Source organism: Crinia signifera, chromosome 4, assembly GCF_055691185.1.
Source record: "Crinia signifera chromosome 4, ASM5569118v1, whole genome shotgun sequence".
NCBI classification, from domain to species: domain Eukaryota; kingdom Metazoa; phylum Chordata; class Amphibia; order Anura; family Myobatrachidae; genus Crinia; species Crinia signifera.
In genome coordinates this window covers 179079974-179100459 of record NC_139220.1, presented here as the reverse complement: position 1 = coordinate 179100459, position 20486 = coordinate 179079974, and the positions used below count along the sequence as shown (strand labels likewise).

At 39.8% G+C, this 20486-nt stretch overlaps 1 protein-coding gene across 2 annotated transcripts in view; it reads left to right on the top strand.

The window, feature by feature from the left end:
• SEMA3A (semaphorin 3A) overlaps positions 1-20486 on the top strand; it is a 221723-nt gene that overhangs the window by 149395 nt on the left and 51842 nt on the right. For both annotated transcript variants that reach the window (XM_083183085.1, XM_083183084.1), the window contains exons 6-7: positions 2503-2622; positions 15691-15833. In XM_083183085.1, the coding sequence (XP_083039211.1) occupies positions 2503-2622; positions 15691-15833 (263 nt within the window). The remainder of the gene's footprint in view (positions 1-2502; positions 2623-15690; positions 15834-20486) is intronic.

The window sequence follows — 20486 nt, the reverse complement described above, 5'->3', positions numbered from 1 at the left end:
GCCATATTTTCGGGATAGTAAATGTCAAAAATGAGTGTATTTCTGGATACAAATACACCTATTTTTTTTCCAAATTTCCTTTAGTAAATTTCCCCCAATGCGTCACTGCAAAATTGGAAATGCATTCATTATCTGAGCGCTGAATAAAAAGGCATGTTAGTACATTGATCCCTTAGCAGAGTTTTCCTAAATTTCCCCCAGAATGTCTCAGTTCCACAGGATCAAGCACAATGTAACTCAATAATTCTATGCATAGAATAGCACAAAGAGTGGGGGGGAACTTAGGTACAAACAGAGCAAGTTTAGCACTCTAATGTATTACACAGGGAGTCTACGGAGACATAGGGGGGCATTCAATGTTGGTCGTGCTCCCGCAGCCATCTCCCAACAGGGGGAGATGGCTGCAGGGCCCTATTCAATGCTGTCTTCCCCGACAGCATTGAACAGGGGTTCTCGGCAGAACGAGCCCGACATCACAAGCTGTCGGGCTCGTTCTGCCGAGAAAAGCCGGAAATAGCCTAGCTCCCGGCCGGAGCTCGTCCATTTCCGCCCTCAGCTCGCGGCCACGCCCCTTTCTCGCCGCTCGGCTGCCGGGACATTGAATCCCGGCCGCTGAGCTCAAGTCGAGCAAAGCGAAAACGAGACAGGGGCATGGCTGTCGAGCTTGCTCGACAGCCATGCCCCTGACATTGAATACCCCCCGTAATATGGTAGCTTACCTCTCTGGCTTCTTCTGTCATACCATTATCACATCCGATGCTACTCCGATATGGAATGACCCAGTTTGCTATGCTGCTCATGTGCAAGATCTTGCAAAACAAAAAAATCTCATTCTTACCCAATGTTGCATACATGTTGTTTATCCATCCATGGGACTGGTAAGTATCCATAGTTCCATCCTCTAGTAGGCAAATTTGAAAAGCTCAGCTTTGTATTGCTTAGTAAGTGCTTATAATGCTTTTGCCAACACTGAGGCCATAGCCAGGAATCAGAAGGCACCACTGGAGAAATCTTTGATAAACCCACTCTCTGCCTTTTAATACATTTGTAGAATCAAAATAAACCCCAAAACAAGGGGTTATCATCACTGTACACTTTTTCCCATTGATAAATTACATAATAGCATTCATCCAGTGTTTTCAGTGCCCCAGTTGTGCTTACACATTGTTTTGCCATCCTGCTGACATGATGGAGAAGCATGACAATTTTTCTACATGTGAACTTTGTTCTCTTGTGCTCTTCGATGACCTTGATATGTGTGGTGGATTTCTATGAAATCACAGCTAAGCACCAACTTAGCAGGCTGAGATGCAAAAGCTGCCACCGCCGGGATGCAGTTTAAATCCCGGCGGTCGGGATCCCGGTGTTCAAAATCCCGACGCCAGAATCCCGAACGCCGAAATCCTGACATCTTCTCCCCCCGTGGGTGTTCCCGTGGTGAGCGCAGCGAGCCCGCAAGGGGAGGCGATCCACGTAGCCCCCTTGTCGGGATTTCGGCGTTCGGGATTCCGGCGTCAGGATTTTGAACGCCGGAATCCCGACCGCTGGCTTTTCATGCCGAATCCGCCACCGCCACCTGCAGTGGTAAGACATAGGTGGGGATGGCAGACACTTCATGGGCATGTCAGGTACCAAGGAGGCATTTTTATCCAACACAATCTAAACAGAAAACATGCTTAAAATATAGTAAAATATTAAACAAAGTTTAGGCTAGATGTCCATCTTTATCCCTCCAGTAACCCCTATCCACCCAAAACACACACAAACACTCTTTGATTAGGTTATTGGGTCATTTTAGGAGTTTCCATATTCTCTTCATCAGGTGATATGTGGGGAGTAAGTATGGAACATAACAAAAGTGTTTAGAGACTGTTGATGTGTATACGAGTATACTATACCAAAGATCACTAGTAGTAACATTACGGTAGCAGCTAGTTCCCATCTACTGCACGTGATTTATATCCAACAATAATGTTACTGGCATTGATGGGAGGGGTCAAAGTTCATGCCAACTGTTAATATACTGTATGCCAACTTGATGACATAAAGTTTAGTACTCTTTATTTAAAGATGTATCAACATGTTCCTATCCTCAAATAATGCAGAATGCCCTTTTGGTGCACCACAGACCTGACAAAGCATCCCCAATGTTTGTCTTTTTTTGTACAAAATATGTATCTTATTGGTATCCCTAGCGTTGCTTATTTTACATATTATATATGTATCAGCTAATGTTTGTCTTGAGTTAAGTGATCCTCTAATTTGAACTGGCACTCAGATATTGAACCAGGGTGGTCACAAATCTGAGGATCTCACAGTTCCACGTCTAATAATTTTTATATAAACATCTCTGGCGTGTAACGACATATGCTGCTTTGCAAAACCAGTACAGAATTCTCAATTTTCATTCAAAGGACATCATCTTGTGCGTATGGCTGTATATATGAATTGGCTAGTTCAAAACATACAATTTGTTGATATTCACTGCATTTCCTTTCACAGATGGAGAGCTATATTCTGGAACTGCAGCAGATTTTATGGGAAGAGATTTTGCCATTTTCCGCACGCTTGGAAATCATCATCCAATTAGAACTGAGCAGCATGATTCCAGATGGTTAAATGGTAAGCAGAACACCTATTATAAAACAAAGTAGATGTGGAAACACTTACACAGTAAATTCTGGACTAAACCATGGAGAATAGTTAATCTGTTAAATCCAGTTTATTCTCAAAATATGCAAAAAATAAAATAACATATATTTCCTGTTGTGAAATGTTCATAATTTATTACAGTGTTAAATTATGATTGATATTATTTATCTCCTTACTGACAACTATTTATACAACTTTAGCTAGAATGCAACTAAGGTTTTATTTAATAATAAATGGGTGGTTTTCGCTATAAATAGTAATAAATGCTACAGCAGCTTTGTGTCTGTTTTATGTTAAAACTGCATTTGTGTATAATTCCAAAATTATTGACATTCGATTGTATCACAAATAACACTACTATTCTCCACACACCAGTATACCCTGAATAAAGGATAATTAAATAGTGCATTATGGGCCTTATTCTAGTTCACTCTTTCTGACAAAATCCTTCTTATATGGACAAAACCATGTGCACTGCAGGGGGGCAGAAGTAAAATGTGAGAGAATTAGATTTGTGTGAGTTATTTTGTTTCTGTGCAGGGAAAATACTGGCTGCTTTATTTTTACACTGCAGTATAGATCTCACTTTGAAGTAAAACCCCACCAAAATTGAATTCTCTCTGCACAAGTTACATCTGCCCCCTGCAATGCACATGGTTTTGTCCATCTAAGAAGGATTTTGTCAGAAAGAGTGAACTAGAATAAGGCCCAATGTTTGTAGTTGAGATTCATTATTTCAGTTTATTTTACAATTTACTTTTGTCTTATATTTTTTTGTGGAGAAGATCTTACATGATTGACAACCAATTAACAATTAACACTTATAGTAAGCAATGAGCTTTAATTATTGTTAGTAGTACATCTTAGTAGTAATCCTGCATTTTCTTTTCCTTTATAAGACCAACAACTATCCTTAGTTTGTTGGTACTTCTAGCATATTATTCTTTTGCCATCCGCTAGACTATTGCTGTGCATGGCTGCCATCAGAAATTGTGGGGCCCAGGACTGCCAAAATAGACAGCCCCCCTTATTGTTACAAAAAATATTTTAGCCAGGCTCAAGCAGCAATCCTGTGACAAATATTAAGTGACTACCTGAAAAAAAAAATATTGTGAGGGTTAAATACTGTAAATAAAGTTTTTTTGTCACTTAATATTTATAGCAGCCATGCTGCTTGAGCCTGCAGGCTGCACACAGCAGCAGCAGACGAGAGATGCCCTGAGCCCTCTCCCAGTCCCTGGTGTCTATTTAATAACTTGAGTTGCTGTACCTTTCACGCAGGTAGGAGGGGGACGACCACATGCTGCCCCTTGCTGCTCCTGAGGTGCCGGCACCTCACACTGATATGGCGTGTGCGGCTTGACGTCATTCACGTTGCACGGTGGGGGCTCCGGCTTCCGGCTGGCCTGCCGCCCATGGAGGCTCCAGCCAGGGGGCTAACATGGTGCGGCAAGCTCAAGCAAGACGAACTGTCATGGGGCAGCAGGGACTGCTGTGTTGTGAAGGGGAGGGGGGTGCTCATGGCCGTGCGGGCTACGGGAACAGAGCAGTCCCCTCTGTCAGAGTGCCCATTCCCCCCCCCCCCTGGTGGCAGCCCTGTTTCTGTGAACTCATGGTGCGATTCAGGGTAATTTTCAATTAGATTTGGACTATATAGTTCAAATCAAATCGAAAGAGACCCTGAATTGCACCGTGTTAGCTGCATTCGATGGCAGGCAAGTCTATTTAAGCTTCGATCTGTTAGATTGTAAGCAGTGCAATGCTGCTCAAAGCAGCATCCCCTTTCCCTGCCTCTGCGCACCATCCTCCCGCCATCCCTTCCTCCCTTTTGGCCAATGCCGGGTCCAAGTGGCCATCGATATTGAATCAGTAACGACGGTCGCCGGGTTGGCCCATGTGTACACCCCATATATGCTAATGTTATACTTAAAAAGTCAGCATTCAAAGGCCACACCATTGTGTTAAATAGTATGGAGATGCAGAAATGCATAAGTTATCAGAAGAAAGGGACAGATGTGTGTCAGAGATGTGTCATTCTTTGTCCTGGTTTTCTGATTAAGGTATATGCAGTGATTTTCAGTGCTAGTTATTTTTTATAAAGACAATCTTTGCTGAGACCATTTTTGTGTTTAGAGATTTATAGTCTTCATTATTGAGGTACTAAAATAGAAGGATCTTTTTTTGAGCAGTTATCCATCTACAAATGAATCATACATGTAGTATTTTCAACTAAGGCACGATGTAGGCATTTTGAAGTGTAAAATGTCTACTTGTTCTTAAACATATTATTTATTTAAGAGAGCATAGGGTTGATTCACTGTGTAATAACCCGTGTATGCCCATCCGCCTTCTCAGTTTCACATTCTAAAACATGAATCACTACTTGATTTTGTAAGCTAGTTAAATTGAGATACCAGTCAATAATATGTTTATCAGTCAATTATAGAGTTCATGGAGTCAGTGTATTTTTGGACAGTTCTGTTTACCAATATGCTTTGCTGCCTCTTGTATTATTATTATATTTTATATATTCAACTTTTTATTATGCAGGAAACTGATTAATATTGAAAAGGTTTATTTTAATGCAAATAAATCTCATATTTTTAACTTGAAATGTATCAAATACTCGCTAGACATGATTCTCACCAACTTGTTGAATTGCCTTCATTCAGACCGTAACATTGAACTTTCAGCGGGTGTTCAATAAAGATTTACTGTTAACTGGGTAATTTGAGTTCATGTGCAGGGGGGAAGTTAAGAGACTTATCAGAAGAAGGAGGATGTCATGACAATGCATGTCACTATGGTGTGACTGGTTTAACTGACATAACTTTGTGAGGTTCTCCTTCTGTGAAAATAAGGCCCATTTGCAAATTAATTAGTTTTTGGCGGCAGCCTGATTGTTGACCTAAAGTTTGTAGAATGGAAAAACAATTGGATTAGTGTGTTCTATACAAAAGCCCATTGCGGCATTTGAGTGCTGTTTTTCCAATCTGCTAAAGACAAATTGAAGAAAATGATCCCTCCATGGAGAAGCAATAGTGAAGGTTAAGTGTGAAATAACTATAGTAACAAGGAGACAGAGAGCCCTATGGTCCACTGAGTCAGGCCGTCCCACTTGATTCTTACTACAGTCTGTGTATACAATACAACTGCAAATGGAGCCCCACATGATATGCAGATTAGCTCTACATTCATTAAGTGATTACAAAAAGGTGCTAAAGAGAGACATTCAGCCATTAGTCACCTCATCAGAAACTGGAGTGAAATGTTTTGGATTGATACTAGCTCATATATTTTCTACATATAAAGGCTATGATATTTATTTGATAGCTACATAAGAAGTGAATAGATAACAGAGTGTTAATAACAAGTAAAAGCAACACGCTACACACAAACATACAAGAGTTAATATTTATCACTGCATATTTTATTCCTTTTCTGCCTTTTGCTAGCTTATTATCACAAAATCCGATACTATCTAAATTAACATGCTTTCTCTTTCACACCAAATAGGCTTCCTTTGGTCCCTTGGGCACATTAGTTTTGTCTATTCTAACCATGATTGCATTAATAAATGTAATTATGTGTGTTTGACCATATACAACTTATTTTTTAGATACTTAGGAGAAGTAAATAACAAAATTTGGAGCTAAAGTGGAATATCTGAATAATAAATATATATTTTACCACAAAACCCTTTACAATAATTTGTTTATGCAGTATAACTAAACAATAGAAGGTGGTTTGAGTGACAATGACTCGAGTGATTAGTTTAACGGTAGCAAACAAATTTAGGAGGGAATTCAATGTATTCACTATTCAATACCGGCCATTCTCGCCAGGAAACCGTCCGGGATTCGTGTTTGCAGATCCCATTCATTTGAAAAGACAAATCTGCATTCCTGAAAATGGGCGCTACATTTTTGACATTGGCCAGAGTGTGAAGAGTTGTGGAGTAGCAGACAACTATGTGGCTTTACTTTAGGCTGTAAATAGATATAGGATAAGTAGTGAAACTTGGATGTAGAAAATAAATTGCAATCTAATAATTGATGTTTGTGTTCATCAATAACTATACAAACCAAATTGTAGACAAGTAAAGAAGGTTCACAATTCCAAATGAACATGTTTTTCATGTACAGTATATTAGATGGTAAAGAGAATGGGGAGACTGGATGAGAGCTGCAGAGGTTTAAAAGGTATATAGAGATGTTTTAATGATGGTTTCATTATCATTAAAGGCAGATGGGAAGGTGTAAGGGGAAATAAATTGGGTAATGGGAAATGTGACATGGGGCATACATTTTGAGACAGGAGAAATGTTATTAAAGTATAGTTATGTTACCTTGTGTAGATGTAATGAGGTTTGTAGTGGAGACCAAATAATCTTTTAGGGGAGTGAAAGAATACAAGGGGATTGGTTGTGGTATAAATGGAGAGGGAAGACTATACAATAACAGATTGTGATCATATAATCAAAATGTGAATGTGTGGCCACTCTGAGCAGGTTGAAGATATGGGCGGTATTCAATGGCGCCAGCGAGGGGATTTGTGCAGCGAGGATGGCTTGTTTTCGTCAAGGATTGTCGAAAACAAGCCATCCTCGCCATCAAACCCCCTCACCAGCCGCTTGCTGTATTCAATGTCCCGGGGAAATCCTCACCGCCCTCTTCCCTTAAACGGCGAAGCAGTGAGCCTGCTGCATTTTGTGGCAAGCCTGCTGCATTTTGTGGCGAGCCCCGCCAGTTTGATGGTCGCACTAGCCATTTCCACCTCACTGAAAAGAACCAGCAAGGTGGAAATGGTGAGTGAAGGGGGGGTGGGCTGAATACAGAGGGCGAGCTATGATGGAGAGCTATTGGCACTGCTCGCCATCATACAGTAGCTCGCCCTTAGCACATTGAATATCCCCCTATGACTAAGATTACGGCGCCAAGTGAGCAGCAGCAACGGTGGTGTTGCTGCTGCTGCTCCCCCGGCACTGTTCTCCCGCTGCTGCTGCTCACCCAGTCCCTGTGCAGGAACTGGGTAAACAGCAGCAGCAGCCAAATCCACCAGTCAGATTTGGTTCAAATCCACCAGTCAAATTTAGACGCAAATTGAATTGGTATTGTCTTCAATTGAATACACCCCTTAGTGTTTCTCAGCAGAATATTTTAGCTTTAACTTCAAATTCACTTATGCAGTAATACTATCTTATTGGACAGTAATACTTATTTGTAATGTGCTACATACAGTATGATGCATTTTCTATGTATTAAACTGATAAAAATGAAATTGTGCCTGGACAAACCACATTTCTATGCGGGGCACACAATGTATTATTTTGCATGCGGAGAAAATGCATGCAGTACACAAACTTATTTAAATATTGTGATAAAGGGTTGCACTTCCAACTCTTATATTTCAGATATGCCATCTGCCTCCAGTGTATTCTACTAATTTCCTTTACTGTCCATAGTGCATAATGACTGAAAACTAAATAACACAAAACAGTTGTAAGAGGCAAAATATTTGATAGAAAATGTGGATTTGACTGTTGTTTAAAGCAATGGGACAAAAATATATTAGAAATGTGCAGGCTCTGATTTACTCTGATTTCAAAGCAGGATCTTATTGGCTATCAATTGTCAACAACTGTCATGTGATTTGGGATAGCCAATAAGATCCTGCTTTGAAATCACAGTAAATCAGAACCTGCACATCTCTAAAATATATATACATATATATAATTTTTCAAAGCTAGCATTTCCATAAATATAAATAAGAAAATTAAGATATGAATAGCAAAAGATGTATTGCAGAAGCAGTGTCAGAACTATGTCTAAGATGAAAGGAAAATGCTATGAGGTCAGATGAAAGGGGCAATGTCTTAGGTTTCTAGGTTGGAGTTCTATTCAAATTGGGCTACTCTCAAAAAAACCATTGACTTATTTATGTTTCTCTTTTAAATATTTGTGTACACACAATAGTCTGTCCTTATTCTAGTAGCATGTCCCAGCCATATACACACCATATACTAAATGTAAATACACATGGATCTGATTTTTGTTGGGTTTTTTAAATATTGTTTGTCCTTGGGCTATTTTTAAAAATGAGTTTTGCTATTTTCGAAGCTTGTTGGCTATCTACAGAAGTGACACTTGACAACTCTGATCCTCGCTTATCCTGTCACTTTATTCTACCAATTGTTTCCATCCACTCTCTAATTTCCAACCTTCCCTCCTTCTGGTAGAACAGCGTGGGAAACTGCAGCAGCAGCTGTCAAAGAGCTTGTCACAGTCTCCACACTGGGGGGGGGGGAGCTTTGGTCACTAAGTAATGGGGACGTGAGATCTTGAGATTTGGTTGTCAAACTTCTAAAACACTGAATAGTAATATGTAGGAAACTGAGTCAATAGTATCAGGAATGATAACAAAGTTTCATGGAGAATATACAATATGTTGGCGGCTGGTCATGAACTTAGGTTGAGGACATATATGAAGCAGATATTGAATTCAATTGTACTTATGGCATCCAATTAAGAAAAACCTGGAGTGCTGTGTTTTTTTTATGAGCATATTGATGCAATATATCATATATATATATATATATATATATATATATATATATATATATATATATATATATATTGTATTGTCTAGTGTCTGATTGTGTGTCTCTGAAACACTGCCGTCTGTTGGCAGCGAGTGAAACTACATCTGTTTCTCTCACACATGCAAAAACACACTCTGAGGAGTGTCACCCCAGCTTCAATTCTATTGAAAATGAGAGTGCCAGCCACTTGCACAATATGCAGCTCACCTCAGAAACTTTCCAATATGAATAATGCCGCTTACCCAGTGTGTGTGTGTGTGCTTGTGTGAGTGTGTTTGTGTGTGGCTTGCTGAGCAAGTTAAGTTAAGTAGTTGATGGTCTACTATTTGTCTGCAGGTACAGAGCATGCATCATTAACAATATTTCCATGCATAACGGCTAATGTGTACGCACTATGGGCCTGATTCAGAGTTGATCGTAAAACCCAAATCTTGCTTATAAATGGGCAAAACCATGTTGAACTGCAGGTGTGGCAAATGTAAAATGTGCAAATGTAAAATGTGCAAAGAGAGTTAGATTTGGGTGGGGTGTGTTGAAACTGTAATCTAATTTACAGTGTTGAAATAAAGCAGCCAGTATTTACTCTGCACAGAAACAAAATAACTCACCTGAACCTAAAGGCCCCCATACACCTGAAAGACATTGTACCCAATCATACAATCTTGAGGGATTGTATGATGGATTTTATGCCGATTGTGTGCACATCGTGTGCACGCAATCGTGCAATATCGACCGGGGGGGTTGGTGGATTGGTCCTCTGATCTGATCAGCATGTCAGATCAGTTGGGATTGGGAGCAGATTGCATGATAAGCAGTTAAGCACATTAAATCTGTCATTAGATGGCTCATACAACCGGGGACATTTGACACTCCCTCCCTTACTAGCAGAGAGGTGCAGCTTCGGGGTGGCCCATGGCCAAACACTGGGAGCTGCAGAAGTTTCCAAGCGGCAGAAGGGCATGGCTGAAGAGAGCAGTGGATGTCCATTTGTTCAATTCTGTCACTACTCTGAAAACAGTTTTCAGAGGATTGATGCATTAGGACTATTTAATAATGGCATAACACAGCAGATGTGAGCAGATTGGTATTTGCTGGCAACCTGTAAATTACAAACAAACTGGATTTTTGGTACTCATATCCTTTTGATCCTAGTAGGCCAGCCCCTATTTAAATGAAGCTTCAGTCATTAAATCATGCAGCAGCTGGATTGTATGACGGATTGTATGATGGATTGTGAGTACATTGTGTGTAGAAAAACCACCAAGGACTGTCGGGGAGTTGAAGGGAAAGTTGGACACAATCATGATTGTAAGCAGGTATTCCTGATGTATGGCCACCTTAACTCTTTTTGCACATGTTACATTTGCCCCACTTCCAGTGCAACATGGTTTTGTAAAAAAAAAAGTGCTATGGAGATCAGGTCTGAACAACCCCCAATGTCTCTAGGACTGTATTATTTTCAGGTTAATGTTTTTCATATGTTTTGTTAATGTTTAATTACTAATCTTTTAACATGTGAGTTATATGTATTATACTGTTTGTTGCACTTTGGGAAATCATAATAGCATGAATTTTAATGTGTCTGCATACTACAGTATGTGATATTGAATGACATGTACAAACATCAGTATGTTTGTTGCTAATAATATTCATTTATTTGAATTTGCTATTACTTTGTACTAATAATATTTATGTATTTTACTTTTAATTTTACTTTTTCCACTGCATGACAATATTGATTTTCGTTACAGGCTCTGATTCAACATGGTTGTGCTTTTGCAAATGTTCATGCAGTTTCCCGATTTCCAGAAAAAAATGCAAAGGACCAGTTCTGCTCATGCGTGGAATGGGTCCTGAGTGATCACACTTTTGCCCCCTTCTGCCTTTATCTGACTGACAGGTAAAGGCATACGGGGGAGGGGGGGCGGTACTGTGACAGGGACATTTTTTTCGGGAGTGGCAATGCATGTGTCCGCATACTTAGTTGGATACTTGCTGGCCTTACAAGGTGCCCTGCTTTGGCCAGCCTGGGTAAGCTGCCATCTATAGGAAATATCGAGACCATAAGTCACGATGTTGATCCCAGTCTGCAAACTCTATCCCAGTACTGGGATCCCAAATACAGCAAGGAAGCACCACCCCCTTCTGGATTTGAATATACAGTAGACAGATAGATTTGCACAGCTGTTTTGTGTGCAGTTTTGCAAATTCATCCATTGCTGATTCCGGCTCCCAGTTTAAGCAAGAACTTTGAATTTTAGTCATCATTTTTTATTTTCTAATAAAAAAGTGCTGTCATTTGTTTGTATTTTATGTTTAATACACTTTTGGATTGTAAGGAAAAAATCCAGCATAATATCAGTGACTCAAAACGTATGTTTCCCCAGACTCTTAGACCATAATCTGACAATAATATTAATAATAATAATAATATTATTAGTAATTAAAAAAAAGCTTTGAGTCCACTTCATTATCAGTTGTCCTGTAAATGAATAAGTTAAACACATTCCAAGTTTCATTTAAGATGAAGCATGAACCAGGTGGTAGAATTTGTTGAAGATATGAATCATTGGTCATTTTGGCACAAATAGTCATTTTTATGTGTTTTCAGGGAATTGTAAAACACCAATGAGTGCGGGAGTTACAATACAGATTGATTTTCTGAGCTTTTTTTTATAGTCACGATGCTTTAAATAGCAGATATCCTGTCTCAAGTGCTTAACAATGCAAACAGAGTCATAAAAAGTGTAATAGAAAAAGTCAAGACAAAGTCAGATTGTCTGATTCTAGAAAAAGAAAATCCATCATTGTATTCATTATTTTGCAGGAAAGATGAATACAAACAACACGTTGAATTGCATTTGTGCCAACCTGTAGCTACAAACAAGTTTGTATTGTGTGTGCAAGACAAATTGGTCACCACAACAGATTTAGCTCGTAATCAATCAATGTCTATTGTAGCATGTCAAGGGTACAAGAAATTTACATTGCAAGCAAATGGAAATGGTGTCCAAATGCTTTACATATGGAGATTTGTAAATTAGAGGCTTACCTGCTGCCAAGTGAGAGGTACAAAGCCAAACAACATGTAATGAGACTCTTGTTTCTTACAATCCATTTAGATTTAATGCTTGGCACCTTCATTACTACGTTACTATCAATCTAAAATTATGGTAGAAATTCAAATGTCTTTTCTCAACAAAATGCAACCAAGAATGTTATAACTGAAGTCAAAATAAGTTTTGTTTATGTTTGACTAGACTGATTTTGCATTTTTTTTTGTTTCTTTTATAATAAGGTTTATATTATCCTGGTGGAGAGACTGTCTTGTTTATATTAGTTCATATCTGGATGCTTTTCTGGAAATATTAAGGTTCCTCAATTATAATAGCTAAAATAACCTTCAGGCTTAATTCAAGAACTTTTTTTTACAATTTCTTAAAGATATATCTTCTTAAATATAAAAGTACAGGTTTCCTGTTCTTATACAATAACATTTTAAAACTTTCAAAAAGTGAGGTTAAATTATAAGGGAAAATGTCCAATAATGTGGTTTCACACTCTGTAATGGGTTTGTTCTATCTATCAATCTATCTATCTATCTATCTATCTATCTATCTATCTATCTATCATCATATAGGCCCATACACACTAGGCAACTTTGAGCAGAAAGCTGCTCAAAACAGCAAGTTTGAGCGTCTTTCAGCTCAAAGCCGCCCAGTGTGTATGGCCTGGCGATGAGTGGTGATGCATAATACCAGCAGATGAGCGGCTTTGAGGACGGCTTTGCATAGCGCTGAGTTATACAAAGCTGTCTGCCCCGCTAACTGCCCCAGGTAAGGGGAAAGCCGCTCAGTGTGTATGCACTGAGCAGCTTTTCCCCCAGTGGTGAGAGCGGTCATCACTGTCCATACACACTGGGCATAATCGCCCAGTGTGTATGGACCTTAAGTCATATGTTCAGTTCATTCTGTTGGAGTACCTTTATCAATGGAACAGTAAATCCTAAATTTATTGAAGAATACCATGTTTATGAAGAATACCATGTTTATGAAGAACAAAATAAATGAGACCTGGCTGTCTGGCCAGAATTTGCATAGAGGGTATTTCTTGACAAATATGGTACCCTGCAAAAGAATAAGATTAAATTTGTTTAGAGTATTATTAAACTTTATAATGAACTGGAGAACATTTTGAATGTCATTCCTTGCTTTGTGGAAGGGTTAATAAGTGCTTTGCGAAGATTCTTACATTATGAACCAACTCTGAGCTGTTGGAGATCGAGGATCATTCTTTACTTATTTTCCCTTGCCGATTAATCGAAGCCAGGGCTGGGCTAACCAGTCCTTGAAATCTACCAGCGGTCCACTTTTTCCTAATCATCTAGCTGGTGCACAGCTGTAGTCATTACTGTCACATTTTCAAACTTGCTGCATTCATTCCTACAGTACTATAGATAAACATGAACTGTTGTTAGATCTTAAGGTCAAACCTTAACTATACACAATGTTTAGACTATGCTCAAACTTTAGACACTAGACATAAAAGTATCATACAATACATTCCTCTTATTTGCGTGTTATATCCTCATCCTCTCAAACAGGAATGGCAATCTTACCCCACTCCTTTCTTGAATGTTCTTCCATGTTCATATATACCAACAGAAAACAGAAATAAATACGATTTGTGTAGAAATTTCATTTTTTGTGTCTATGGGCCCGATTCAGACCCATTCATAGGGCTGCAAATTCACAGCCTATCTGAACATCAATAGACTGTGCATGCTCACGGTACGCTGTGCGTATGTGTGGCGTCCCCTTGCATGCGGTCTGTGAGATGTTTATCCTTCATTGGCCGTTTGCCTGGTTACTGACAGGCAGGGGGTGTTCTGGGGTGGACCGACGGTGTTTCAAATAAGGTGGGCACGCCCATAGAAATGCTAGGTGGGCTCCAGTGAATACAGGCGTACCCCTGCCTGTTTGGGGTGGACACATGATGCTGACCCCCCCAAAATATGTGTTGATACAAGCAACTATCAAGTGACTCCTGAGTCTGTAGGAGAAATCCTTCGATGGTAAGCAACCATGAAATGATTTCTCCTCCGTGAAGCCGCATGTGAACAGATGTGTATGCGTATCCGTTCGCATCCCTGCACAGGGATGCCTTCAGTGGGGGTGGGGGGGTGTTTGCTGTGGCAGTGGGCCAGTGTTTACCTGCTTGCTTGGCTGCGAAAAACACGCAGCCTAGCAAGCAGGTCTGACTGTCACAATGTGTGGTATTTCTATAATATGGATCTCAGAGTACTAAAACTCACTCTTTCGTGTGGAGTATCCTTCATATAATCGTTTCTTTATAATCAATTCTACACCAACCCTGGCTTCTAACAACCTGTTTTCTGTTAAACTCCCAAGAAAGATGGGCATACCCCACTCATTGATGTAAAAAAGATTTCTTTTACACTTACACCACTCTGTAATTCCTATTTTAACAAAGGTACTATATGCGTACCCAACTCACTGTCATAAATAAATAATGTCATGCATGAAGAAGTTTCTTTCACAAATTCTTTCAGTTATATAGATAAATAGGGTTAAGGGTGACACAACCCCTTTAGCAACTTATTTTATCCAATGTTTCTAATAGATATCCATAGTCCATAAAGATAGGTACTTGAAAAAAAGAATTTGAGAACCGTTTTGGCCACCCCCTGATCTAAGCCATAAATTAACTATTCTGGTTATTCTGATTCACTCGGAAAGGCACAATCACTCTCTAATGGACAAAACCATATGCAATGAGGGTGGGGCTGATGTTTCATGTGCAGAGAAAGTTAGATTTGGGTGGGGAGTATACTTCAAACTGATATCTATATTGCAGTGTAAAAATAAAGTAGCCATTATTTACCTGCAGCGAAACAATCATTTTAGGAGAAAAATTAAATAATGGGATGGTTGGAAAACAAACTTGGGAAGCTGGATTTGATGTGACATGTACACGTTTAGTGCATATCGATATTTCCCCTTCTTTATATACATAGATGATCTCGTTTTCAAGTGTGTACTTGAGTGGACAGGTACTTGGCTATATTTTTATTTATTTATACTAAAAGAACAGTCGCTGTGAGCAACACTGGCATTTTTTGTGGATATTTTGAGGATCTCAGCAACGTTGGCACTCAAATGGTTAATATGGACATACAAACACATTTTTTTGCCTTTACAAGTCATCAGTTTAATAAATAGCAAGTTATTATTAAATGTCAGTGTTTCTTATCTTAAGAGACAAATGTGCTTGAAAAATTCTGCTTGCAAAGTGTGCCGTAGTGATCAATGTAAATTGATAGCAGAAATGTTATAAATTAGTTATTTAACAACACGTATTGGCTCTGTCTACATGAGATATGGATACATTGAAAAGTTTGTTCTTAATCTTCTTAGATCCCAGGTTCATTGGTGCATATCTAGTTCCAGAGAATGACAACCCAGAAGATGATAAAGTATACTTTTTCTTTCGGGAAAATGCAATAGATGGAGAACACAATGGAAAGGCCACACATGCTCGAATAGGACAACTATGCAAGGTAAAACAAAGATGAAAAACCAGTTTGAAAGCAATCAATAAAAATCAACAGCAGCTGTTGGCAGATGCATCATTTAATCATTATCAGTGATTCATTGCTTGTCCTATCTAGCTCCTTCAAACAAGCAGAGCTGTTGTTGATGCCGCTTCCTAATGTATTTGCCAGAGCATGCAAATGACATTTGCACACACAACTCTGCTTACTTAAATTAGGTGAGCAAGACTAGTAAACACTGAAGGTTTCATGGTCCTGGTAGATCAGTGGACCAATACATAATTGGTAAGTAAAACAATGGATCTAGCGCCTGATTCTGGTTTACCCGCTAAGCTGCGAACCCCTCCCGTGCTGCCGTATCCTCTTGTACCCATGCGACCATCAAATGATTTCTCCTGGGCTCACAAATATAAGTCAGTGGAGACTGCTTATATTTGCAGGCAGCAGGACAAAATACAGGGCGGCCGGCTGATGTCTATTTTCAGCCTCCCGGCACACCTTGTCCCGCCCGCAATCCCATGGGAATGCTCAGCATTTTCATGGGGACGCTCATGAAACACTGGACGTTCTCATGGAGGACACCTGAGCCTGCCGCTACAAGCCTCCGGAACGCACCACTCCATGCAAATGGCCCGGCAACACTGCAAATTGCCACGGCCGTTCGCAGTCGGGGTTTGCACATGTGCAAGCCCCGACCATTGGGGCAGGGGACGATTTCGGTTCACTTTGAGTGAACCAGAATCGGCCACTCTGTGACTGAATTTGCATTTGAAAAATCAGTGCAGTGTTGTGAAGCTGTTATGACACTGCGATTAAGATGCATTGTCATTGAGCATAAGTATTCTAACTGTAGATCTATTTTCTTCACAATTCTGCACAATTTTACTACTTTTAGAGAGAGATTGGGGATAATAGAGTAGGAGTGGACACACTCACAAGACACTGACCACGCCCACACTGCACTACCCACATCACCTCTACTACTCACAGCTCTTTTAGCCTCAGGCTCCTGAGGATCTTGGGCATGATTCAGACCTGATCCCTGCTGTGCAAATTAATACACTTGCTGTGTAAATAGATATGTATGGCTGCTTATCTATTCGCAGCTGAGCAAATATGTCCAAATCTGTTCATAAGTCACTCACTATCTAATGATTTCCCATAGCCAGAGACTTACTATAAAATCAGCCAAATCTAGGCCGGTAATGATGTCACACACCCTCCTCTAAAATGCTTGGGCATGCCTGCGTTTTCCCTATTCATGCCTGTGTTTATTCTGGCACGTCTGCGTTTTCTTTGGGGCATGCCCGTGAATGGCCAGTTATCACTCATTGAATGCAGACTTTCTATCACCTTGCGAATGGCTAGCGGAGAATATTGTAGCGGAATGAATCATTGCGCTGAGTTGTGGCCATGTATTACCAACCATACCCATGCGCCGTCTAAGGATAATCAGCCACTGTGAACAACATGAACTTATGGTATGGAGTGTGCAGCAAAGTTTGCTTTTGTACTGTAATCCATGACCCTAATGCATACCAATGTGTATTATAATATGCTATGTTAAAGTTGGCACCATGAATTTATATGTTGCTACATTGTTTGATCCCATCATATACATTTTCCCCAGTGCTTACAAAAAACACATGGTTACATTTACTCAATTTTTTTTTTTAAATGATCATAAAATGTTACATTACTGTATTAGTTCCATTTACAGCCACTAAACAAACACTTGTGAAAATGAACATGAATGTATTTTGGCAGATTTCATTGTTATTTTTAATAGAATAATAACCATTTGTAATTTTTAAACTATTTATGTGTCATTTGTCCAGATACATGCATTTTATTTTATTAACTTCATCCTTTCACAAAATAAAGTGAAATGATACCCTTTTTGGCTAGTGTGAAGCTGTTTGCCTGCTTTTATCAGTGGCTAACATGGTGCAATACTTAGCTGCCATAAACATTATCCTCTCTCAGCCCTTAATCTCTGCTTAGTGCTTTCCTCCTCTGCTATAAATATATTTAGCCTTGTATCCCAAAGCATTTTTTTTACCTCTGCGTTAAACTAATGGCTTTGCCCACTATAAAATAACATTTACATAAATAGAACATTTTCTGAAGCAACTCTCTTCCCAGATCAACAAAACACTGTTTATTTATGTGACAGTCGAACAAAAATGCATGAATTCCACATTTTCAAAATGGTGGAAAGGCCCTTATATTTTCCTTCCTCCACTTATTCCCTCTTCCTTTGGCCTTAATGTGGACACACAATTGCACTTTAAATTGATACTGTATCTATATGTCAAATACATATTTAGGTTTACTTAGATGTGGTGCATCACAAAGTACCAATTATCAGTACTTCACAAGTGCGCAGGACCTGCTCTGCATGTGCATAAATGGGGTCTTGCATCATAGCACATAGTCCAGCATCAGACTATCAGTGATTGACAGTCTGATGCCATTTGGTTGTGGGGGAGGGTAGCGACATTCTCCTGTTCTCCAATCAGAAGCATGCCACCACCACCATTTGGCAGAAAGAAAAGGCCAAACATCACCATGGTTGCACCATGGCTTCTGTTACAGGCATCTTGGGCATCCCCATGGGAACCCTATGGTGAGGGATCCAATGCTGCGTCCTATGAGGGAGGTTTCTGCTTGTAATAAATGCCTCCTGCTGTATCACTATACAGAGCTTTAACTGCTGCTTCCAAGGAAACAGCAGAGCTAGCAACTGCAACCACATCTGAATCACGTCTATAGTTTGTTCTACTGTATGTCACTGCATAAAGTTGGCAAACTTTTGTGTAGTTAAAAATCCATATTACTCATTGGAGCAACTCATACCACTTTCACACCACACAAATAAGCTGGGTCTAACAGGAAAACCCAGGTCCAGCAACCCGGCATTCCGATACGGGTTAAAAAAAGGGTTTTACCCAGGTTAGACCCGGGTTGCTGGGCAGTGTAAATGAGAAACCCGGTCCCCCCGATGACGTGCCAATGCGTCCCCGTATGACGTCAGTGACCTGGCTTATTGCCCATGTCCCGTGTCCAGATCCCGGCATTTGCGATGTGAAAGTAGTATAAGATTACAGGATTTGTTTTGTTGATTGACTGTAAATGAACATATTAGAGTTGCGTGACCAAATCTTCGGCTCTCACAATGCACCAAGTTAATTAGACTGTTTAGAAATGTATGTATGAGGGTGGCTTGACACATTAGTTTATCTGAAAATGTGTGTTCTACTAATTGTACATTATAATTAGGCTTTAACTCAGGCTGTAATATTGATATGCAGTGAATTTATTTATAAAGCTAATTATATAGCACCTACATATTACATGGCAATTTAAAAAGAATCACTAATCAGTCACATCACATCCTGCTGAAGAGCAGCTTACATATGATGTTCCACATAGGCACACATGGGTTCATTTCATTGGGGGCCAGAAAACTTACAAGCATGTGATAACTTGACTACTTAGAGCAATCGCCCAAGGCTGCCAATACTTTGGGCATGAACATGTGCCCTGGGGGCATTTTATATATTATGCCCTGGAGGCATTTTAAAACTTATTATTTTTATTATCATCATCATAATCCTTTATTTATATGGCGCCCAATTACAGAGTTTTTAAACAAATAAGGTAAAAAGTGACTTACAGTTGAAAAAGACAAGTACAGGGTACAGTACATAACCATAGCTGCATCAGCAGAGGACACTGACATAAGTGTTCAGGGTGGCAGAAAACCACAGGATTTAGTGCCATCAAAGAAGGTTGAAGTAAGAGAAGGAAAAGCAAATGAGGGAAGAGGGCCTTGATCATGATAGCTTACATGCTATAGGAATGTACACACTGCTGCAAAGTGTCAGAGTGGGCATCAGAGATGCTTAGTGCTGTAATACAGGAGGCGTTGTTATGTCTGGCCTGCGCTCTCTGACCACTACAGAAGCCTAGTTTAGGGCCATGGCTGTCTTGCCATAGGTGGGGTAATCCCAGTGTAGGAAGATGTTGTGTCCAATTAATAGAATATTAACAACCTTTTTTTCACTTAAAGCTACTGTGTTGCATGGTCCTACAATATGGATTCCATACAGAACATCAAATGTAGTTTTTAGCTTATTTGGCATATTTATATTTAGTTATCAATGTTACTAGTGTACTTTGAATCAGCATAGGCCCAGATACATGTATGTAAATCTGATGGTTACAGACTTGCATATGCACATGACGTGACATAGAGCCATTTAGGGGATTGGAAGCATTGGCAACTGCCAGCATCCCAGAAAGGAGGGTGTGTCGAGGCCAGAGGTTGGATCCTTGGTCACAGCTTCATTGGTCCCAGCTGTGTGAAAAAACATCCATCCTGAGTAACCTGAGGGTTATTCAGATGGAGGATATTCACACACCGTGATCCAGAGCTTTGTCTTTGGACCCACCAGAGGATCATAGAAATTGGCAGGAAGTTTATACACAAAATATCTTCTGCTGCATTAGCATATTTTAGAACAGCCATTGTGCTGTTCTGCTGTATCCATCTCTGTATCAGGCCGTAGTTGCTTGGTTGTAATATATTTGGGAGTTGATAGACAGTTACAGCTCCATGCAGGAGGGAGAGCCCAGTGAGCCATATACAAAATG